This window comes from Mesoplodon mirus (assembly GCF_964341445.2).
Source record: "Mesoplodon mirus genome assembly, chromosome: 18".
In the NCBI taxonomy this organism is placed as follows: domain Eukaryota; kingdom Metazoa; phylum Chordata; class Mammalia; order Artiodactyla; family Ziphiidae; genus Mesoplodon; species Mesoplodon mirus.
The window spans coordinates 47,004,305-47,027,864 of record NC_138994.1 but is presented as its reverse complement, the minus strand read 5'-3'; the positions used below and the strand labels follow the sequence as shown (position 1 = coordinate 47,027,864).

General features: G+C 51.5%; 2 protein-coding genes across 4 annotated transcripts; one reads left to right on the top strand and one right to left on the bottom strand.

Moving 5' to 3' along the window:
* Positions 1 to 15,517: 15,517 nt before the first annotated feature.
* Positions 15,518 to 20,373, top strand: EIF5A (eukaryotic translation initiation factor 5A). 2 transcript variants are annotated; one of them, XM_082604356.1, is made up of 6 exons: positions 15,518 to 15,719; positions 17,587 to 17,772; positions 18,942 to 19,046; positions 19,254 to 19,385; positions 19,479 to 19,552; positions 19,716 to 20,373. In XM_082604356.1, exons 2-5 carry the CDS (start codon positions 17,608 to 17,610, stop codon positions 19,539 to 19,541), a joined length of 465 nt encoding a protein of 154 aa, XP_082460482.1. In that variant the 5' UTR covers positions 15,518 to 15,719; positions 17,587 to 17,607; the 3' UTR covers positions 19,542 to 19,552; positions 19,716 to 20,373. The 2 variants fall into 2 exon arrangements, with proteins under 2 accessions (XP_082460482.1, XP_082460483.1); XM_082604357.1 differs by lacking the exon at positions 15,518 to 15,719 and adding an exon at positions 15,954 to 16,037.
* GPS2 (G protein pathway suppressor 2) lies at positions 20,011 to 23,484 on the bottom strand. 2 transcript variants are annotated; one of them, XM_082604355.1, is made up of 11 exons: positions 23,270 to 23,411; positions 22,920 to 23,082; positions 22,439 to 22,548; positions 22,251 to 22,363; positions 22,018 to 22,097; positions 21,846 to 21,928; positions 21,494 to 21,647; positions 21,301 to 21,390; positions 21,126 to 21,205; positions 20,945 to 21,040; positions 20,011 to 20,767 (listed from the first exon to the last, which is right to left on the bottom strand). In XM_082604355.1, exons 2-11 carry the CDS (start codon positions 23,011 to 23,013, stop codon positions 20,684 to 20,686), a joined length of 984 nt encoding a protein of 327 aa, XP_082460481.1. In that variant the 5' UTR covers positions 23,014 to 23,082; positions 23,270 to 23,411; the 3' UTR covers positions 20,011 to 20,683. The 2 variants fall into 2 exon arrangements, with proteins under 2 accessions (XP_082460481.1, XP_082460480.1); XM_082604354.1 differs by having other exon boundaries at positions 22,251 to 22,548; positions 23,270 to 23,484.
* Positions 23,485 to 23,560: the final 76 nt, after the last annotated feature.

The window sequence follows — 23,560 nt, the reverse complement described above, 5'->3', positions numbered from 1 at the left end:
TTGGCCGACGGCCTCTTTCCCTTCCCCCCCGCCCCTTTCCACCGGCCGCGGGAAATCAAACGGGCTGGTCGCGCCCCAACCGCCACCTGGCCTCGGCACGAAGGGCGGGGCGGGGGGCGCAGCTCCAAGGTTGCCTCTGACGACCCGGGCGGGGGACCTGAGCCCGCAGCCTCGGTCCCGGCTGTGAGCGGCACCGCTCGCCTCCACTCTCGAGGCCACCCTTGCCCGCACAGCGCCAGGTGTGGTTGCTTTCTCCCAGCCCGCCCGACCCTCTCCCTAGAGGATGACCCATACACCCTGGCCTGCGGGATCAGCCCGCGCGGCCAGCCAGACTTTCCCAGCTCACGGTTGCTCTCACAAGCCGAGGACTCTCACTTTTTAGTTTGTTTTTGAGGTATAATTTATATACAGCAAGATGCACAACTCTTCGCTGAGTTTTGATAAACGTGTTCATCCATGTAATCAACACCTTAATCAAGGTGTTTTTCCCTCGCTCTGGGAGGTTCCCTCGAGCCCCTTCCGGGCAGGTCCAACCTCCGCACAAACCACCGCTGTTCTGATGTTTTCCACCCGAGATCAGTTTCAGGGTCCACAGTGCTGGGCGCTTTGGTCTCCGGCTGCGTGGGGCCTCCGTCTCCAGCTCCTCGCCCTCTCCCTGGCCGCTCCCTCCGCCTTCTTTCTTTTATCCAGCTGGCCAGGCTCTTCGGACTCAAGGCAGTTTCCTCTGCCTCCATGTCTCTCAGGGCGACTTGGCTTCAAGTACCAGCTTACATATCACTCTTCACTATCACTTCTTTACTTTTCTCATGGCATTTTTTGAAATATGAAATTGCTTATTTATACTATTCCTGCCCCCTCCGAAACTCTTAAACCGTGAACTCCACAGCAAAAACCGTGTAATTATGCCTGATGCCTGGAACAGTGCCTGGCATAACACTGGCACGCAGTATTGCTTGAGCAAATGAATGGTCCCCATTCCACAGATGAAAAAACTGAGGCCCTGTGCGAGGCTTGCCCCGGGTTTCTCGGGAGTCCAGGTGTCCGGCCTGGGAGACGCTATCTCCCTCCCAGAAAGATGCGGCTCCAGAAGCCGCTCCCGCCGAGGGCCGTCTCCCCGACCCGGGCAGGACGCGTATTTTTAGCACGGACAGCACGCCCCCAGGCAGCACACGTGCCCCCAGGCTCTGCCCGGTCCCACGTGCGCTTCCGCAGCCCCGGAGTTCCCCGCCAGGCCAGCGTCCGCTTTCCAGACCGCGGCCGCTGCCAATCCCGGTGCCGGTGCGCCCTCTGCCGGCCACTTCGGGAGGCCGCCCGCCCCGGCTTCCTCTCTTGTCCTTCCACCGCTACCCAGCCAGCCCCACCGCTCCCACCCTTTCGCAGTTGAAGATTCTGTTTCCCGGGGCATCGGGCACCGGAAAAAGAGAAAAGATGCGAAAACAACTAAATCAAGGCGAGGCCGTGAAGGCTAAAGAAATGGCCACCCTCTTTTAGACTATTAAGGACCGACTTACCTGTATCCAGCCCTGAGCTCAAGGAATTTGAGAAGCATGAAACCAAGGCTGGGGGGAGGCAAGCAAGGTAACTCACAGTGTGACCCCGGCAACCAAAGAATCGCGTGGAAGGTACAGAGGGAGCTCAGGTGTGGACTGGTTAACTGTAAGGTTAGAAGGTGAGAGAGAGGAAGCTCACAGAAAGGGTGAGCCCTGTTTGTAGTAAAATTAAAAATATGTCAGGAGATCAAGGGTGCTGCAGGAAAAGTACATTTGGCCGACAGCACCGAGACATGAAACAATACTTAGACATACAACAGTTACATACTCTCTATCCCCATGGATAAGAAGTAGCAGATGCCACAGAGATTTGCAATTAATATCCCTGTTCAGTTGAAGGGTTTGTGCATGTAATTTTCTGGTTATTTATTTTCACACACACACACACACACACACACACACACACACCACAAGGCATGCGGGATCTTAGTTCTCCCACCAGGGATCGAACCCGTGCCCCCTGCAGTGGAAGCCCAAATTCTTAACCACTGGACTGCCAGGGAAGTCCCTATTTAAATATTTTTAAGTACTATCGATAACAAGGGCTCCAGGCATTCTTGTGAAAAGGCTTCCTCCTCTTACTGTCCCTCTCTTTCTGTCATTTCCTGCCCACCTGCAATCTGGCCTATCTTGTTCACTGTTATAAACAAACAAACAAACAAATAAATAAAACAAAACCCCTACCTCCTTAACTTGCTCTACACCTCTCCATCAGTTTAACACAAAACTTCCTGAAGAAAGTCTCTACTGTCTCTACTTCCTCATCCTTCTTTCACACCCCAACAACCCAAACCTGGTTTCTGTCCCCACCACTCCACTGAGATGGCTTCACCAATGGTCCACACCCTCTTCTTAACTGAGACATTTGGGGCCTGGCTTTGGGTTCTCTTTCAACTCCATCTGCAGAAGTGGTCCTGCCAAAGCTTCCACAGCTTAACCTTCCCCCATGCCCTGATACCTCTCCTTCTGTGGCTTGTTCTCCACCAGCTTCAATCTTTCCTGGACTGTCTTCTCCTGTCACCCCCCTTCTATAGGTACTTTTATCCATTCCCCTGGTTTTGGTGACCATCTGCTACTGATGGCTCTTAAACCCATGTGTCTCCAGCCCTGAGTCTTTCCCACCTTCTAGCAGACTCTGAGCCAGGCATCCTCTAGACAATTGCTTCTCAGGCTTCTGAAACATAAGTCCTCATCCAGGCTCCTCTTTTTCCCCCTCCCATGCTGAGTTATGTCACCACTTACCCACAATCATTCCTTAGTGCCCATTCCTCCTTTGTAGAACAGTTTCCCCTGGATGCCCAGGCTCAGCACAGCAAAGGTGAAGATTTATGGTATCAAACTGAGATATGTGAAAGATTTACAAGATGCCGTTACCTCGCTTTACCCCTTAGTACCAAACACTACCAGCAACTTTCGCCTCTAACTTTCTCCTTGCTGCCCAAATCAAGGTCTTTTGCTTCTTCTGTCTGCTAATACCTGCTCTCTTATTTCTCAGCTGCTACCAAGAGAGTGTTCCATACCTACAGCCCCTCCCTCTCTTGCCCCATTTGCTCTTTAGCTACTGTTAGCTCTGCCCTCTCATTTTCCAGGCTCTGCTAGCCAAATCCTTGACCTTTTCTCTGCCCTCTACGTCCTGTCCTAGCTACTATATCTGATATTACTTACTGCCTCCTTCTTGAAACCTCCTCCTTGTATTTTGGGTTTTTTTTTAACCTAATTGCAGTAAGAGTCAATATTTCTTGAGCACTAAGTATGTGCCACATGCTGTGTTAAACACTTTAAATGTCTTCAGTCATTTACTCCTTCCAGCAGCCCTGAGAAGTGGATACTAGTATAATTATCCCCATTTTCCAGATAACGAAACAGAGGAATAGTGAAGTTAAGCAACCAGCCTAAAATCACACAGCTCTTGAACAAGCCAAGCTGAGAATCCAGTGCAGACCAGCCCAACTCCAGAGCCCATCTTCTTTCTTTTTTAATATTTATTTATTTATTTATTTTGGCTGCGCCGGGTCTTCGTTGTGGCACGCGGGATCTTCGTTGCGGCATGTGAACTCTTAGTTGTAGCATGTGGGATCTAGTTCCCTGACCAGGGATCGAACCCGGGCCCCCTGCGTTGGGAGCTCAGAGTCTTAGCCACTGGACCACCAGGGACATCCCCCAGAGCCCATCTTCTAAGTCGCCAACCTCCTTCCACTGTGCTGGGACTATACTTTCCCATCTTCCCCAACAATCCCTTGACCCCCACATTCCCTCTAGTCCTTTCCATATGTCAGGCTTTTCCTTCGAAACTAAATTTTTTTTTTATTTATTTTTTATTGAAGTATAGTTGAATTACGATGTTGTGTTAATTACTGCTGTACAGCAAAGTGACTCGTATACATTCTTTTTCATATTCTTTTCCATTATGGTTTATTGCAGGATAGTGAATATAGTTCCTTGTGCTCTACAGTAGGACCTTGTTGTTTATCCATCCTATATATACCAGCCTTTGAAACTACATTTCTTAAAAGACTGTTTCCATCACCCAGGCTCTGCTTCTTCCCTTGGGAGGGAGGAGGGGCATGAGGAAAGACACTGACATCTGCCCTGTCACTTAGTTCAATGGACCCTTTTTTTGCCCTTGTTCCTCCACCTCTGTCTATGTGACAGATGTAACCGGAGACCATCTCCTTCTCAGACTTCTTCATGGGCTCCTCAAGCTTTTATTTGCCAGAGTCCCCAGTTCTTCTGTTCTAACTCTATCACCTTTGGGGAACTTGTCCACTTCCACTGCTTCAGCTATGACCTGTTACAGGTAGAATTGTGTCCCCCAAAAGATACGTTGAAACCCCAACCCCTGGTACCTGTGAATGTGACCTTATTTGGAAATAAGGTCTTTGCAGATGAAATGAAATCGAGATGAAGTCATTGGGCTAGGCCCTAATCCATATGACTGGTGTCCTTATAAGAGGAAACTACCACGTAAAGACAGACACATAGGGACAATGCCGTGCAGTGACAGAGCAGAGACGGAAGTGCTATAGCTGCAATCCAAGGAGTGCCTGGGCTACCAGAAGCTGAAAGAGGCAAGGAAGGATCCTCTTTTCAAGACTTGGAAGAGAGAGCAGTCCTGCCAACATCTTGATTTCAGACTTCTATAGAACTGTAAGAATAAATTTCTGTAGCTTTCAGCACCAAGTTTGTGACACTTTATTACAGCAGCCCTAGGAGACCAATAAACAACCCAAACACAGATGACTCCCCAGTCTATGCCACTGGCCCAGACCACCCTCCTGAGCTCCAGATCTGTGATGCCCAGCCAACTGCAACTCTCCAGGGTCCCCTGTCTCGGGAAAGGGCCCCAATGTATTTGGCTGTGGTGATATGCACTCTGCTGTGCTTACCTGTTTCACGCCCTCAGCATTTCTCACCTGCATCCTCCAGAATTGCCCCCCTCCCATCCACTTTTCAGGAAGTACCCCACAAGCAAAATAGCCTCCCAGCCATTCTGTCCTAACCCTGGCTTTATTTTCACTATAATATTTATCAGTACCTGATTTTTTTTTTTTTTTTTTCTGTACGTGGGCCTCTCACTGTTGTGGCCTCTCCCATTGCGGAGCACAGGCTCCAGATGCGCAGGCTCAGTGGCCATGGCTCACGGGCCCAGCCGCTCCGCGACACGTGGGATCCTCTGGAACCGGGGCACGAACCTGTGTCCCCTGAATCGGCAGGCGGACTCTCAACCACTGCGCCACCAGGGAAGCCCTATTTTCTTGTTTTTAATGTATATAAGCTTGGGTTCTTGGCTGTCTTCTTCACTGCTGTATTCTAAGCATCTAAAACTGTACCTGGCATCTGGTAAGTGGCCAGTAAAGAGTTGACTGAATGAAAGAAGAAAGCCAGAAGGATCTTTCTAAAATGCTTTTTTTTTTCTCAGTACAGATCTGTCATCACAGAAAGTTCTAGCAGACAGCACTGTTACACAACCCTCTCTTTTAACCTCAAATTCCATGATACTAAATCTGTTCTCAAAGTTCCAGGGATTCCCTGTTTGAATTAACTTCACTGACATTTATTGAGTACCTTCCTCTGACCATGTGGTGGGGAAGGCAGGGTGGATGGAATAATCACCACAGTGCTCCTTAGCAACTCTGTGTGTCTTCTAAAAATATTTCAGGTGGGGAATTCCCTGGCGGTCCAGTACTTAGGACTCTGGACTTTCACTGCGGAGAGACTGGGTTTGATCCCTGGTCAGGGAACTAAGGTCTCATAAGCCAGGTGGCACAGCCAATAAATAAATAAATACATAAACAAATAAAAATAGTTCAGGTGATTTACAATAAAATATGCCTGTTCATTTATTTCTTCAACAAGCATTTAGTGAGCACTTTCTGTGCACAAAGGTGCTATAGAAGGTGCTGGGAAGACACTTATTCAGTGGTGAATAAGACACTCCCTGCCCTCACACCACTTACAGTCTAGTAAAGGAGGTGATGAAATACGTCAATAACAGATGTAATCAAAGCCATGAAGGAAATGCACAGATTGATGTGATGAAGAGTAGGAGGCTGTAAGGGGATAATCTAGAATTAGGCCATCAGGAAGACACTGCTAGGAGGTGTGTCACAGTTTATGCTGTGACCTGAAGGATGAGAAGAAGACAACCAAATGTTGGGATTAGGGAAGAGAGTTCCAGGCACATGAAAAAAAAAATTAATGCAAAGGCTCTGACGCAGAAAAGACATGAGTCTATCAGAGGAAAATGTTTAGTGAACAAGGTGGAGGATGAGATAGGCAGGGCCAGATTAGCCAACGCTTTGGAACCTGGATTTTATCCTAAGAGTGATGGGAAGTCTTTGAAGGGTTTTATTTTTATTTATCTATTTAAAATTTAAAATTAATTAATTTATTTATTTGGCTGCGTTGGGTCTTCGTTGGGGTGCGTGGGCTTCTCATTGCAGTGGCTTCTCTTGTATCAGAGCACGGGCCCTAGGCATGCAGGCTTCAGTAGTGGCAGCACACAGGCTCAGTAGTTGTGGCTCATGGGCTCTAGAGTGCAGGCTTGGTAGTTGTGGCGCACGGGCTTAGTTGCTCCGTGGCATGTGGGATCTTCCCGGACCAGGGCTCGAGCCCCTGCCCCTGCACTGGCAGGCAGGTTCTTAACCACTGTGCCACCAGGGAAGTCCCCTTTCAAGGGTTTTAAAAGGGGGAATGAGTGTTATGGTCTAATTTATTATTTTTTAATAAACTTTTTTTTTTTTTTTTTTTTTTTTGCGGTACGCGGGCCTCTCACTGCTGTGGCCTCTCCCGTTGCGGAGCACAGGCTCCGGACGCGCAGGCTCAGCGGCCATGGCTCACGGGCCCAGCCGCTCCACGGCATGTGGGCGGCATGTGGGATCCTCCCGGACTGGGGCACGAACCCGTGTCCCCTGCATCAGCAGGCGGACTCAACCACTGCGCCACCAGGGAAGCCCTATTTTTTTTAATTAAAACAAATTTTTTTGGCCACACTGCATGGCTTGCGGGATCTTAGTTCCCTGACCAGGGGTCCAACCTGTGCCCTCGGCAGTGAAACCACTGAGTCCTAACCCCTGGACCACCAGGGAATTCCCAAAACTTTATTTTTTAAAGCAGTTTTAGGTTCACAGCAAAATTAAGTGGATGATACAGAGATTTCTCGTATACCCTCTGCACCTATGCACGCACAGCCTCCCCTACCTGACTTACGTTTTAAAAATATTACTTGGCTGCTCTGGAGAAAACAAACTGGAGGGAGGCAGAGGTGATGGGGCTGTGGATGAGTGAGGATGGAGAGAAATGGACGAGTTTGAAGTACATTTTGGAAGCAGTGTCTGCAGGGCTTGGTGGTGGACTGGATGTGGCGGTGAGAGAAAAGGAATCACGGAATCTAGGTTTTTAGCTTGAACGTGGGCAGATGCTGATGCTATTTATTTCCACGAGAAACCCTAGAAGAGGAACATAGTCAGGGGCTTGGTTTGGGGCTTGTTTGAAACATCCAAGAAGAGCGCTCAGGCAGGCGGTTTGAGGGATGAGTCTGTGGCTCAGGGGAAAGTGGAGGCTGGAACCCCGTGCAGATGGGATTTACAGCCCTAGGTCAGGCTGAGCTCCCTATGAAGTAAGTGTTGAGCTCTCTCTTGTCACAGATGAGGAGATAGTCCCAGAGAGGCTAAGTGACTGGGCCAAAGTGGTGCTGAGAAGTTGGTCTCTGTACACGGGTACTGAATTGAATCTTGGAGACAGAGTTTTGGGTGAAGTAGAAAAGAATAGCCTTATTGCTTTGCCAGGCAAAGGGGGACACAGCGGGCTCATGCCTCTCAGAATTATGTGTCCCAACCCATGAGGAATTGGTGAGGAGTTTTTATAGCAATGGTTCGAGTGTAGGGTTGCTGATAAGATTAGAGTGTGTGCAGGGCCTGCACTCCTTTAATCTTGTCTCAGGTGGTCTCCTAATTTTTTTTTTTTTTTGCCCTGGCATGTGGGATCTTAGTTCCCTGACCAGGGATTGAACCTGCGCCCTCTGCAGGAGTCTTAACCACTGGACCAGGGAAGTCCCTGCTTTCCTAATCCTGATCAACTTCTCTGGTTCCTTTAATGTTGCCTCAGGTGGTTTCTTGGCTGCTTCTCCCTTGTCTCTGTCTGCATCCTCTCCCTTCCCGAGTAGCAACTGTTTGAATCTGCCCTTTGGAACCCAGGGAAGGTCATGGAGGCTAGAGTCTGTTCCCTACAAACAAGAAACAGGGGACAGAAAGGCTTCCATGCTCAGGAGCCCCACAGGGTCCTGCTCGGTTTCAAAAGCTACACAATGTGAGTGGCCCAGGAGGGGGAAGAGCATGACTGTGCTGGGAGGTGCAGGAGACCTGCAGAGGCTCTGGCGAGGAACAGCTGGGATGGGGAGGTTGGAACCTAAATCCGGCAGGCCTTGAATCCAGACAAAAATCCTGTCCTGAATCCAGAGGCGCCTGAATGATGTCTAAAGTGCTTTACTGGGTTCTTTTCAGTGGAATTGACTCTTCCCAGAGGACTAACCCCTTTGATGAGGATTTAGTCCTCCCTGGCAGGCTGCAGAAGACAGTGAGGGTAGTTTGGTCGGATTAAACTCTGACTTTACAGCTCAGTCTGGGGAGTACAAGCAGCCCCTAAGATGGGCTACGCAGATGAACTGCAGGGCAGACTTGAGGAACTTCCTCTTCAGGGTTGGCAGGAGGGGAGACTCCCTCCTCTCTAAACAGGCAGGAGATGGGCCTCAAGCAGGGGAAATCCCCTTTCTTTCTTTCTTAAATTAAATTTAATTAACTAACTAACTAATTAATTAATTAATTTAGACTGCATCGGGTCTTAGTTGAGGCACGCAGGATATTCACTGAGGCATGCCGGATCTTTCATTGTGGCAAGTGGGCTTCTCTCTAGTTGTGGCGTGCAGGTTTTCTCTTCTCTAGCTGTGGCACGCGGGTTCCAGAGCACGTGGGCTCTGTAGTTTGCGGCACGCGGGCTCCAGTTTAGGCGTGCGAGCTCAGTAGTTCTGGCGCGAGGGCTTAGTTGTGTCTCTGGCATGTGAGATCTTACTTCCCCAACCAAAGATCCAACCCACGTCCCCTGCATCGCAAGGCGGGGAATCCTCTTTCTTGTCCAAGTTCCATCTCTAAAGCTGGTTTCCTCTTTGTGAAACTAGGAGTTCGTGAGTCCCACTCATCTCTGAGTTGCCCAGTCCCCTTTTCCTTCAAAGAACAAATTGGGGGCACCAGTACCAAGAAGAGTCAGTTATTTTAAGCTGAACCGAGGATCATAAAGAGGAGGAGAGGTGAACACAGGAGAGAGAAGGGCATGCATGTCTTGGGCCTGTTTCCTGGCAGGTCAGGACAAGGTGGCTCTGATGTGTGCCCTGAATAGACTCTTTAATCTCTAACTTCAACTCACATCTCACTGTTTTTGATTTTGTTTTTGAGATATAATTGACATATAATATTATATTTGTTTCAGATGTGCAACATAGTGATTTGATATATGTATAGATTGCAAAATGATTATCACACTCTATCTAGTTAACATCCTTATCACACTATATCTAGTGAACATCCATCACCACACATTGTTACAATTTTTTCTTCTTCCTGTGATGAGAACTTTGAAGCTCTACTCTTAGCAACTTTCAAGTATACAATAATACAGTGTAATTAGGTATAGTCACCATGCTGTACATTACATCCTCAGGACTTTTTACTTTATAATTGGAAGTTTGTACCTTTGACCCCCTTCACCCATTTCACCCACCTGCCACACCTCACTGGTCTTTTTTTCCCATGCCACATGGCATGCAGGATCTTAGTTCCCCCACCAGGGATTGAATGCATGCCCCCTGCAGTGGAAGTCTTTTTTTTTTTTCTTCCACATTCTCAACTTTATTTTCCATCCTAGTGATGGCTCCTCTGTACAGTGTAGGAAAGGGACCCCCACCAGGGGTGTGGAGCGACAGTGTAGGCTGGATTTGACTGTCAGTGAAGGTAACGAGGATGACCAGAGACTGGCAACCACACAACAGGAAGCCAGGGGTGGCCCTTCCAAGTCTCATCAAGGACCCAGAGTGGGTTTCAGAGCCCCAAGGGCCTAACAGTACGATTCCCAGAAGCCAAGGTCCACAAGCCATCAAGGAGTGCCCAAGGCCCCAGTGAGGCCTAGAGGGCCAGGGTGTCTTTGATGAGCCTGCGCATGGTGTTGGTGACGGAGGAGCCCAGGGTGTCAGTGATTTGGAAGGAGATCTTGTAGAGGTAGGGCTGCACGTCCTGCAAGCCTGTGTCAAACACGGTGTCCACCTCCAACTGCAAGGGCATCTTGGGCGTGTACTCATGCCAGTTAATCACCTCTACAGTGTTGATGATCTTCTCACAGAACTTCTCACCCACCTTCTCCCGGCAGATCTGCCGCCCTGTGCAGTGGAAGTCTTAACTACTGAACCATCAGGGAAGTCCCCTCACTAGTCTTAAAACCCTCTTTCTTCTTGATTCCCGATGAGCATCTGGCAGTTTCTCTCGGGCTCAGATTGCTGCCCCTCCTCATTCATTCATTCATTTATTCATTCTATAAACATTCAGAGCTAGCCACGTGTCAGGCTCTGTGGTGGATGTGGGGACTACCCCGCTCACATGGAGCTCAGCGTCTGGAGAGGGAGACAGACATATTGTCTGTAGGACAGGTGATGGGTAGGAGTGAGCACAGGGGCCATGAGCAGAGAAGATGCCATTCAAGTTAGCCTGGGAGTGTCAGGATGGCATGGGCTGGAGGTGAAGCCAGACCTCAGTGCTGAAAGGCACACGAGAAGTGGCCAGGTGGAGAGAGGGGTGGCAGGAATGGGATTTGGAGTGACCAAGTGACTGTGGGCTGGTGCATGGGCCCTGGACCCAGGATGCAGCAAGGGTAGCCCTGTTTGAGGATTGAGGCCCTAACCTGCCCCTTGGTCTTTCTTCTCTCAACACAGAGGCCATCTGCCTTTCAGTTCCTCTCTTATACCTTGAGATATTCTTTTCGGTTTTTTTGGCCTCTCGGCTTGCGTTCCCGACCAGGGATTGAACCCAGGGCTCCTGCAGTGGGAGTACAGATTCCTAACCACTGCACCGCCAGGGAATTCCCCTTTGAGGTGTTCTTTTCATGGGTCTAGACCAGCCAAGAAGGGTTGATACCCAGCTAATTTTGCTTTATCCCTTGCCCACCGAGTTCCCAGACCCTCCCTCACCCTGTTGAGGGCCGATCTTTCTCCAGGTTCCTCAGCTCGGGTGTCTCCCTGCCAAAAGAACTGCCGGGCTTCCAGGCTGGGTTTGGCCCCTCTGGGTGCTCACTCAGCCCCCACGTGCCCTGCCGTCAGCCGCGTGGCTCTGCTCTGCAGTTGCCCGGCTACCTTTAAAAAAAAAAAATTTATTTATTTGGTTGCGCCGGCTCTTAGTTGCGGAAGGCAACTCTTAGTTGTGGCATGCATGTGGGATCTAGTTCCCTGACCAGGGATTGAACGTGGGCCCCCTGCATTGGGGGCACGGAGTCTTAGCCACTGTGCCACCAGGGAAGTCCCCTGGCTACCTCTGCAGTCTGACCACAGGGCTTGGCCCAGAGCGAGCCTCAGTTTCTACCTGGAGAGTGAATGACTGAGCAAACGAATGATCTAATGCTCTAGAGTCATTTGTGATGGGCTCATTGAGTTTCCTTCCTCTGTGAGCTGGGTCCCTGTTCCGTCCTCAGACCTATTCCCTACTTGTTTGGTCCAGTTTCTAAGAAACTTTCTGGCTTCTCTCCCTAGCACCTGGGTTCTGCAAGGCTTCTGGGAATGGGGGGTGGGGAGAACTCCTGGGCCTTTCCTCCAGGCCCAGAACCACTCCAGTCTCATTCTTCTCCATCTCCACCCTCTTTTTCTTAACTTCCACAGAAGCAAGGTCAAAATCACGGAAGATCCCTCAGGCATTTTCTCAGGGCTTCTCCTCCTTCTCTCATACCAGCTGCCGTTCATAAACCCATCTGTCACTGGTGGTAGACAGGTACTGGGTCTGAGCACACGGGCTAATGTTATACATTTGTTTATTATCTGATAATCTCCTCCTCCCAACTGTGGGGCAGGGACCATAGTGCTAATCTCACCACCCTTGTATCCCAAGTATCTGGCACTTAATGGACTCAGTAAATATGAACTGAATGAATGGATGACTGAATGAATGAGGTCAAGGTTTCTCCTCTGATCCCAGCAGCTGAGTGCTGTAAGAGCCGGTCCAAGAATGTCCCGCCCCCTCACCCACACCTAAGCGTTACCCATTTGCTCATCCTCAAGCTTCACTTCGTCTGTTTGACTTTTTTTTAACTTTGTTTTGTTTTGGCCGAGCCACGTGACATGTGGGAGCTTAGTTCCTCCCTCCACCAGGAATCAAACCCACACCCTCCACAGTGAAAGCGCAGAGTCCTAACTCCTGGACCGCCAGGGAATTCCCAACAACACATTTTTAAAGTAACAGCTTTATTAAGATATAATTCACATACTAACAATTTAATTATTTAAAGTGTACAATTCAATGTTTTCTTGTTTGTTTGTTTGTTTTTAGCGGTACGTGGGCCTGTTGTGGCCTCTCCCGTTGCAGAGCACAGGCTCCGGAAGCGCAGGCTCAGCGGCCATGGTGCACGGGCCCAGCCGCTCCGCGGCATGTGGGATCTTCCTGGACCGGAGCACGAACCCGTATCCCCTGCATCGGCAGGCGGACTCTCAACCACTGCGCCACCAGGGAAGCCCCAATTCAATGTTTTTTAACATCTGAAGAGGGCAACCATCACTCCAACCAATTTTAGAACATTTTCATCATCCTAAAAGACACCCTTTGCCCCTTCCCCCATAGTCATTAGCAGTCCCTCTCCATGTCTTCATTTCTCCCTAACCCCTAAGCACTAGGCAACTACTCTCTACTTTCTGTCTCTATGGATTTGCCTATTCTGGACATTTCATGTAAATGGAATTACACAATACCGTATGTGGTCTTTTGTGACTGACTTTTATTTAACATATGTTTCATGGTTCATCCATGTTGTAGCATGTACCCAGTACTTCAATCCTTTTTATTGTTGAATAATATTCCATTGTATGGATATACTATATTTTATTTATCCTTTCATCAGTTGATGGACATTTGAGTAGTTTCTACTTTTTGGCTATTATGAATAATGCTGCTTTGAACATTCGTGTACAAGAGTTTTCATTTTTTATTTTTTTAATTAAAATTTTTTTTCTAATTTATTTATTTATTCACCTATTTATTTGGCTGCGTTGGGTCTTTGTTGCTGCACACGGGCTTTCTCTAGTTGCGGCGAGCAGGGGCTACTCCTCGTCGCAGTGCACGGGCTTCTCATTGCAGTGGCTTCTCTTGTTGCGGAGCACGGGCTCTAGGCGTGCGGGCTTCAGTAGTTGTGGCACGCATGCTCAGTAGTTGTGGCTCGTGAGCTCTAGAGCGCAAGCTCAGTAGTTGTGGCACACGGGCTTAGTTGCTCTGCGGCATGTGGGATCTTCCCAGACCAGGGCTCGAACCCATGTCCCCTGCGTTGGCAGGCAGATTCTTAACCACTGCGCCACCAGGGAGGTCCAAGGGTTTTTAAATTGAGGGTGAAATTCACATAACATAAAACTAAACAGTTTAAATAAACAATTCAGTGGTATTTAGTACATTCACATGTTGTGCAACCACCACCTCTAATTCCAAAACATTTCATCACTCTAAAATAAAACCCCATGACCATTAAGTGGTTACTTCCCATTCCCCTCCCTTTCAGCACCTGGTGACCACCAGCCTGCTTTTTTTTTCTATGGATTTACCTATTCTGGATATCTCATATCAATGGAATCATAGAGTATGTGACCTATTTTTGTTTGGCTTCTTTCACCTATCATAATGTTTTCAAAGTTCATCTAGTTGTGGTATGCATTTATACTTCATTCCTTTGTGTGATTAATACTCCATTACATGCGTACACCACAATTGTTTATTCATTCATCTGTTGATGGATATTTGGGTTGTTTCCACCTTTTGACTAGTATGAGTAGCGCTCTCTAAACATTTGCGTGCAAGGATTTGAGTACCTGTTTTTAATTTTGGGGTGTGGGTATATACTTAGGAGTGGAATTGTTGGGTCATTTGGACATCTTTGAGAAGAGCATGAATTGGACTTTCAAACAATGCACCCAGGAAGCTTGTTTTCCCCAAAGGAAATGGCAGAAACTTCAGAAGATTGAGTGGGAGGAGCTGGGGGTGATAGTATAATGTGCTACGTAAATGTATTAATTCAAGCTAGTGTTTGCAGTTCACATCCATCATGTCACATCTTAAACAAGAACCAGATTTAGGATTTTGGATTCCAAGTCCAGCTATTTAGCTGCTTGTCTTGTTCCACAATACTGTTGTCAACCTAGCTTACTGAAGCAAACAAGGTAGCTATGAAGGTAGTGCTGAAAACCTAGGAACTAGAGGAAGAAGACTACAAACTTTCAGGAAAAGCAGCGCCTTTCTTCCCTAGAACGAGGGCCAGGGAAATTCATTCCGAGAGATAGTTTGTTTCTGGTTTCATTGGTCACTTCCCATGATTTAGAGAATGTCAGTGTAATTTGATACAGCACTCCTCTTTATAGAGAATTTTTTCTAAGGGTGCTCGTAGACAACTGTTTTGGATACCGTAGAGAACAGTGGGGGGGGAAAGAGAAATGCCATGTAAATCTCTTTATGATTCAGAAGTAGAATGGCCTCTATGGAAGCCATAGAGACCAATATGGACCGAGGGTTTAAACAAGATGGTGGCTGGGATAGGACCGCTCTATCTTTCTGGATGAAACTCTATGGCAGAGCAGAGTCGCACAGTTCAGAGAAGTGAAGCTGAGATGGGTGGTAACCCGACCACACTAGCGCGCTGGGAAGAGTGGAGCGTAAAGAGCTCTCTCGCGCCATGTGTGGAACCAGGGGAAGGGGGAAGCGAGGAAATGGGTTTTGAGACCAAGGACCCACCCCACAGTGCAAGTTTTCTGAAACGTGTGAGTCTTAAGCCCAGCTAAAGTCGAGGTGGGGCGTTTCCTAAGGCGCATGCGTTCTAGACGACACCAGCAGTACAGTGGCGTGGTCTTTTCAACGCCTGGCGTACAGACGACGTCTGAAGTGGAAGGGGAGGTCAGGACTCCCAACACGCATGCGCCTTGAGGCCGAGGCGTTTCCTTCAGAGGGTGTGGAGTGCAGGGCTCCTTATTGCGCAGGCGCAAGAACCGTCCGGTAGGGCTGGTGGTCTAACACGGGGATGGGAGAGGAGGTTGAAGGGATTAAAAAACCGGATGCGCCTGCGCGTTGCCTACTGGTGGGACGAACTCAGGAATTGTGAGGGGCGGGGTCACGGATGCGCGTCATTGGATGGGTAGGTGGGAGGGAGGGTGGAGAGCCGGGAGAATCTGTGCGCTTGCGCAGTGCGGGGGTGGAGGGCGGAGGAGATAGATAGCACGCTTGCGCGGCTGTCACAGGGCTGCTTGGTTGGTCAGTGGGGAGTCGGCGCCTGCGTACTAAGACCCGTGTGCAGCAGCGGCGGCGGCGGTAGAGGCGGCGGCGGCGGCGGCAGCGGGCTCTGAGGCAGCGGTTGGGCTCGCCGCGAGTGAACGGGGTCGAGTCAGTGCATTCGCGCGAGGTGAGAGCGGGCAGGGCGCGCGTGCGCGGAACCTTGGCTTGGGCCTGGGAGTAGAGATGCAACTGCGCGAGGGTCGGGGAGGGGGCAGAGGGGATCGGCGGCCGCCGCCGCCGCACGAGATTCGGTCTGCGAGCGGCGCGAGGTGCGGAGGGGCTCGGGCGCGCGACCCGGTTGGCGCGCGGGGTGACGGTTGGGGCTGGCCCGGTGACGTTGGAGCGACGCAGGGCGGGGGACGGCGAGCAGCGAGGCCGCCACGCGGGAAAGGCCGCCGGGCGGCCAAGCTGGGGCGAGGGCCGGGGGCAAGATCGGCCCGCCGGGGTAAGGGTACCTGGGACGTTGAGAACCGGGCGCCGCGCGGCCACGTGAGGTGGGGGAGGGGGCTATTCGGTGAGAGGGCATGTGGAGGGGGGGTTGGCGGCCGGCGGGGGGGAGGGGAGGCTGCGTGGCTCCGGCCTGGCGCGGCCTTTGAGGAGGGGGTGGCCGCAGTACCGGAAGTGCCCCCTATGAGAGGCTGCCCTTGGGGTCGGAGGCCGCATGGCCGAACGTGGACGGGGGCCGCATGGCAGCGCGGGGACCCCTCCCCCCAGGTCCCGGCCACCGGAAGCCCCGGGCGGCCACATGGTGGGCGGGAGCCGGCAACCCCCAGCGCGGAGAGAGGTGGTCCTCGCGGGCGCCTAAGGGAGTTTGGAATTTTGAGGAGTGGGAGAAGCCCGAGGCCCGGATCTTGATCACCTCCGTAAGCCCGCTGTGGGCATATGTTAGCGCTCCCCCCACCTCATGGGCCCCTGGAGCTTTCCCCCCCAATCCTCCTGTGAAGTGAGGCGGCCAGCCAGGTGTAAGTGGCATTTGTCCGTGCTGGGATGCCAGAGAAAGTGGGAAACCGAGGGCGATTGGACGGGAGCCCAACTCCTATCGGTCGTCCCGACAGCGCTTTAAAGTCCCGGGCAGATGGGTTGCCCGCTTTGATAGGTGCTCTTCACCTTGTCACTGTCTTTCTCGTTGTGTCTGATTTGGGAGTGCCTGGTTTTAGGGTCCTTAACTCTGCTAGCCTAGTATAATTTACACTACTCACTAACTACTACCAGCCTTTTGCTTTCATTTTATCGTCATTCACCACTCCCCACTCTCCCACTTTCTACTGACTGTACAGGCCCGGCCTGAAAAGCCGACAGGACCGGTGCATCCTGGGAAAAGTGGGAGGGCCCTTGAGGAGAGGCTGGGTTCCTGGGTTCCCTTTGGGAAAGCAGAGGTGTTTGGCAGGGAGATCAGTTAGAAAACAACTTTACTTTTTCCCCCTCGGCTGCGTCTGCAAATGCATGCTGGAGAGGCGGGAATCCCCCAAAGAGGCCTTGTGGTTTCCTGTACCAGTGACTGGCTCGTGTGTGGATAGGGTGGGGGGGTGTAACAGACGGGTGGGGCTCCCTGTCCTCCGGTCTCCACCCCTCCCCCCCACATTAGCCCCGCCCTTTTGCTGGCTCATAGCTGCTCACCTAATTATAGCCCTGGTTATGTGTGGGGAAGAGGGGTGGTTGGTTTTCAGTGGCAAGCAACACCTGAGTCCTCCCCCTACCAGGAATTAGGCCTTTGCCCATCTCAGAGATTTGACATCCTGACTTCCTGGAGCTTTTTCTGTCCCGGGCCACCCCTTTAGCTTTCATTTGGGGTGGGGAATCCTGCTTATCTCCCACCGCCACACACATAGTATTTTTGATTCCAATCAGTATTTAATCTAGGAACTTTATTTTACGTGGGTAATGGAATAAAGTGCTGGGGAAAAAATGAAGCAGTGTTTCTAGAGTAGAGTGGGATAAATTGGAGACCCTGTTAATTCTATCCTTACTGACCCTAGTTTTCTTCTTGATTCTAGTTGGAATCGAAGCCTCTTAAAATGGCAGATGATTTGGACTTCGAGACAGGAGATGCAGGGGCCTCAGCCACCTTCCCGATGCAGTGCTCAGCATTACGTAAGAATGGCTTTGTGGTGCTCAAAGGCCGGCCATGTAAGATTGTGGAGATGTCAACCTCCAAGACTGGCAAGCACGGCCATGCCAAGGTTAGAAGTTCATTTCCATATCTTGTCTTCCCCACCAGCTGTCATCAGTGCTAGCCCCCTATCTTCTTTAGCTCTTTTATTACCATCCAGTTCCTTGTGTTCAGCACTCAGCCCTGGACACCTTTTTCAACTACTACACCAGCCTTCAGCTTCCTCCTTGGTTAGCCTTCTGTGCCCTGTCATCCTTGGAATCCCCCCTTTCTCCATCTTTGTGTGTCTCCAACTTCTCTTCGTGGTCCTTTATGCTCTGGCTCTTCAGCTGCTCCGTCACTTTTTCTATTTGTCCATTTGAGTCTTTGTAGGTTCTCTTTGTTTCCATCACTTTGCCCAGGATTTCTCCAATCCTAACATCCCTCGGAGGGGCTCCAATGTACACCTCTGATTTTCCAAATTGCTGCCCCACTCTCCAGTGCCAGCTCTCCCCTTGGATCTCTGATGCAGCATCAGAGTGTCTCTACCTGCCTTCTCTCCTGGGGCCTCCTTGCTTCCTTAGGTCCTCACATTTTTCTTATATCCCTCCTTGTAACTTTACTTTTTCTTTTTTCTCAAAAGTTCAACCTGATTCACCCTTGTTGGATTTCTTGTGGTTTTGTTCCCAAAGCAGTTTTTCTGTCTTCTGTTGACTTGGCACATCCTAAGTTACCCCCAGATGTCTAGATCATTCTCTGTTCTTTCTGGTTTCCTTATTTCCTAAATGCATCGTTCTTTCTGTTCTCCCCCCAAGTCCTCTTTTTCCTTTCGGCTCTCTTCTTTCTCATTCCTTCCTGTCTTCTCAGCTCTTTCCCTTCTACCTTCCTTATTTTCCAAGTTCTCAGCCTTTTATGCTGTCCAAAAAGCTTCTTCCAGACTTTCACCTAGACTCCTCCTGTTCCCCTAGGATCCTGGTCTCTCGTTAATGTTTTGATAGCTCGAGGTGATTGCTCCAAGCCTGTCCTACAACCTTCCCGTGTGCTGTCAACTCCAGTCTCAGCGGTGGTCTTTTGGCCCCAGGCTCTTTTTAGAGGCTTTAGTGTTTCTTTCTTGAGTTGATTGGTTCAATTCCAACTCCTCTAATCTTTGTCCTGACAAGCTAGTCTGACTTCCCTCACTAGCCAGGGATAACTTGAGCCTTTATCTCCTCCATCCTAGAGTTTGGTTGGGTTTCTCTTTGATGTGATGCATGCATACAGGTCCATCTGGTTGGTATTGACATCTTTACTGGGAAGAAATATGAAGATATCTGCCCGTCAACTCATAATATGGATGTCCCCAACATCAAAAGGAACGATTTCCAGGTATGTAGATGTCTGGATGTAGATGGGTTAGTGGTTTGTGGGAGGAAAATAGAGACTGGCCAGAAGACCTTGTGCTGAGAGAAGGGAGATTGGCAGGAGGAGAGGGTATTTGGTATTAGCAGATTCCCACCCTAGTTTGCCCATCAGATCCTTTATCCTCAGGCTGCTTGGGCCTACCTTCAGCTTCCTTCCCCTGTCTGCCCCTAGCTGATTGGCATCCAGGATGGGTATCTATCACTGCTCCAAGACAGCGGGGAGGTGCGAGAGGACCTCCGTCTGCCTGAGGGAGATCTTGGCAAGGAGATTGAGCAGAAGTACGACTGTGGAGAAGAGATACTGGTATGGTGCCCCCCCTCTTTCTTTTATGCCCAGCCCTGTTCTTTGTGCTGCTTTCTCTGAGCTCAGACTTGACTATCCCCCATGCTCCCCCAGATCACGGTGCTGTCTGCCATGACAGAGGAGGCAGCTGTTGCAATCAAGGCCATGGCAAAATAACTGGCTCCCAGGTGAGTGTGGTGACACCCCTCCCGAGCCCAGCCCCGTTCACTCACTTTGTTATCTCCATGGAAGAGCTACTTTGGTCTTAATTGACTGTGGTGCTTGTTCCCCTCACCCTTTTTCCCTTTGAAGGTTTTATCCTGTCTCACCTGGTTTCTCTCTTCTACCCAGGGTGGCTGTGGTGGCAACAGTGATCCTCCAGCCTGCAGAGGCCCCCTCCCCCAGCCTGGCCCAGCTCTGGCCCGGCCCTTGGCTGGACTCCTCCTACACGATTTATTTGACATTTTATTTTGGTTTCCCCTACACCCTCAATCTGTCGGGGAGCCCCTGCCCTTCACCCTGCTCCCTTGGCCAGGAGTGAGTGAACCATGGCCTTGGTGAAGCTGCCCTCCTCTTCTCCCCTCGCACTACAGCCCTGGTGGGGGAGACCGGGTGGGTGCTGCTTGTGGTTTAGGTTTGTTTTGGATTTTTTTTTTTTTTTGGATTTTTTTTTTTTTTTAATTCAATCTGGAATCAGAAAGCTGTGGATTCTGGCAAATGTTCCTTGTGCCCTTCCCCCACTCATCCCTGGTCTGGTCCCTTATTCCCCAATAGCCCTTTTTCCCAAGCACCACCCCCACAGACTGGGGACCAGCCCCCTCCCCTGCCTATGTCTCTCCCCAAATCCCTTTAGATGGGAAGGGAAGAGGAGGAGAGGGGAGGGGACCTGCCCCCTCCTCAGGCATCTGGGAGGGCCCTGCCCCCATGGGCTTCACCCTTTCCTGCGGGCTCTCTCCCCGACACATTTGTTAAAAATCAAACCTGAATAAAACTACAAGTTTAATATGAAGCCCCCAACTCAGCTGCTGCTTCGAATTAAATCGGTATTTGCTGACTAGAATGTCAATTTGGAAATCAGAAATAAGAGTATAGGTTGAACTCTGTCGCTGAGCTCATTACAACCAACCTGCTGTCCCCCTGTGGTTCCTATGGACCTGCCAGCCACCCCTCACCCTCCAAGCAGCCCAGTGGGAGGCAACACAGATAGTCGCAGCCAGGGTCAGTGGCAGGTAGATTTTATTGGCCTTGGGACTAGGACACACTGGGGATCCTCCCCCATGGCAGGGGCTGAGGGCAAGGTTGAAGATCAAATCTGATGGTCACTTGTGGTAGAATCGCGGGTTCTGGCTGTGCTGGATGAAGGGGAGCCGAGGGCCAGGCTGGCTGGTGGTTGCAAAGCCCGACTGGCAGCGGTGATGAAAGGAGGGCTTTGTCAGTGTGCGTACCCTCCCTTCTACTCCACACCCAACTGAGAGCCATCCCAAGGGAAGAAGGGAATATGGGGGTGGGGACCACCTGTCCTACCCAGTCCTGTTTCCCTGTCATGTAGGGATTCTCACGGGCTGGATTATCACCCTTACCTTTCCTGCTGGTTGCATCTGCACAGGGAGCTGGGGTGAGGCCAGGAGTCCAGGGGCTGGGTGCAGAGCTTGGGGATGCATGGGGCGCAGGGAGGACTGCAGAGAACAAAGTTAGCTGAGGCAGCCTGCGGCTCCCCTTAGCATAGGTAGCCCTTCCCTGACCTTGCAAGGCTCTACTCACTGAGTCAGAGAAGCCCGTCTGTTGGTTAGCGTGTTCCATTTGTTTTTGCAAGGACAGGGCACCACCAGGCTGGAGGAACCCTAGGTGGGGAGGAAGGGTGTGAAGTGAGTAGAGAACGGGGAAAGGAGGAAGGGAGGACCCGTGAAACTGGGCCCCTGCGTGGGGTGTCCGTCACCTGTCTGGGTGGGCTGAAAGTGGCTGTGCACGGCATAGGGCTGAGGCTGCGGCTGAGACAGGTACTGTACTGCAGGAAATGCGGAAGGTGCTGAGGAGGCAAGAGACAGTCACGAGAACCTCCTCGTAGCCTGTTCCACACTCCTCCCTCTGGGCCTTGAGGAAAGTTCTCTTCCTCTTTTCCCACCGCTGACCTCTGAGCTGCTGACTAGGACTGTAGGCAGGCTGTGTGGGTCCATAATGAGGTGGGGGCTGAGCAGTCCCATAGGCGCCGCCCGGGCTGCCCTGGAATTGCCCATGCTCTGGGGTCCCTGCGAAAGCAGCTGCTGAGCCCACATAGTGCCGGGTCTAAGGAGGAAAGATGAGAACTCACTGCCTGTGTACTCCATGAAGCAAAACCTCAAGTGACTGTGCCCCAGTTCCTCTACACAGTTCGGTGGGACACACTCATGACTTGAGTGCTGGCTGGTAAGCATGCCGGGGTCTGGGTGGTGGTAGTAGGAGGGAAAACAATGCAGCCTAGACCCCCGTTTCTACTGTTTTTACCGTAAGCACTTGGGGTCCAAACATCTGTTTGGCTCTGTCTGCTGCCATGAGGGTGCCTGGACGATTGTGTCCTCCAGGGCTCCCTAGAGAGGGAGAGGGGCTTCATGATGCTGAAATGAGGCAGCAACCTACCGGAAGGCGCATCCTGACAAGCAGTTTCTTTAATCCTCACCCTGCATGCTGAGGAGATGAGTTCCAGTGTGAACGGTCAGGCCTTGCTGGTATGCCGCTGATGTCAGAGTGGTCAGGTCACTGGAGGGAAAGGAAGGCAGATCCAAGACAAGTCCATCCCATCCCGTTCCCCACCCCCCCTCCCCGTCCCGTTTGCCATTAAACACTGATGTTTTGTTACCTGATCCCAGTTACACTTTGGGCCCAATTTTATTTTTAGCTCTCCAATCTCACCTCTGCTCTTTCCGCCTCCGTTTTTCTTCCTCATGTAAAACTTTCTTGAGCTGCAGGAAAAGCTGATGTTTCTCTTCCTGTAGGGCTAAAAGCTTCTCCTGCAACTTCAGGATCTGGGGAGGGGAGAGAAGGTGAAGGCAGGAGAGCCAAGAGAAGAAAGAGCTAGGAGAGATGAAGAGACTGCTTACTTGTTCCTTGGTTTCCTCTAGTGACATTCTCTCTTCCATCTCCTTTTTCTTCCTTCTCTCCTGCTCTTCCTTCATCTTCTGTTCCATCATCTTGTCCACCTCTTCCTCCTCTGGAATAAGAGGCAGAACGAGAAAGTGGCAAGATGGTTAAACTATTAGAATGTTAGAGAATGAAGACCGGCAAAAATTGATTATCCCAGTGCTCTTGGTACTTGCTCCAGTACCAAGAGCACTGGGAAGGGACAGGCTTCCCCATCACTGCGAGGGGGCTGGGACGGGGAGGTTTATTAGGTGCTCTCCAAGGTCCTTCTCAGCTCCAGGGCGCTGGAGTTTAGGTGTGGCCTCTAATCCCCACCACAACGGGGCTGTCCGTCCCTCTAGCTTCGGCCGCCGTGCACTGATCTTCCCGTGGGTGGGGGGTCAGCCCTGGGAGAGCGGTGCTCCCCGGGCCGTGCATCCTCCCGCTTTGGCCCCGTCTCACCCTGCCGCTTGCGCTCCCGCTCCATCATGATGTGCCGGTGCAACGCCCTGGCCATGGCGTTGGAAAGCTTGGGGCGCTCCAGGAGCGCAGGCATGGTGCTGCCGTGGGCGCTCGGGCCGTGGGCGCCCGGCTCTGTTGCTGGCTGCCAGACCTCGGGCCGGGCCTACGGGGAGGCGGGCGCTCAGGGGGAGCGCGATGGGCCGGGCGGAAGCCGCCCGCCCGCCCGCCCGCCGCCCCGGTCACGTGCCCACCGCCCGGCCCGGCCCTCAGAGCGGTTCCTCCGCGTGTGCGGGCGGGGGTCTTGGCGCTCCCGCCCCCTGCCCGCCACCCGGGTGCCGGCCCCTCCCTACCCGTCTTCTCGTCGCTTTCTCCGCGGCCTCCCGAGCGCCTGGGCCGCGGCGTCACATCCGGCCGCTCGGCCGAATCCTTCCGGAGTCGGGGCGGCCGCGGGCTCGTGGGTTGGGCTGGGCGGGGCGGGGCAGGCTGTAGCGCCCGCGACGGGTGCCCGCGGTGTCCAAACGTCTCCGCTGCGCCCCGGCCGTGCACCGCGAAACGCCCCTACCGGGTCGGCCCCGCGGGCGGAGTCCCTGACGTGGCGGGGCCGGGGCTCCTCCGGGAGGCGAGAGGCGCGCGCGAGAGAG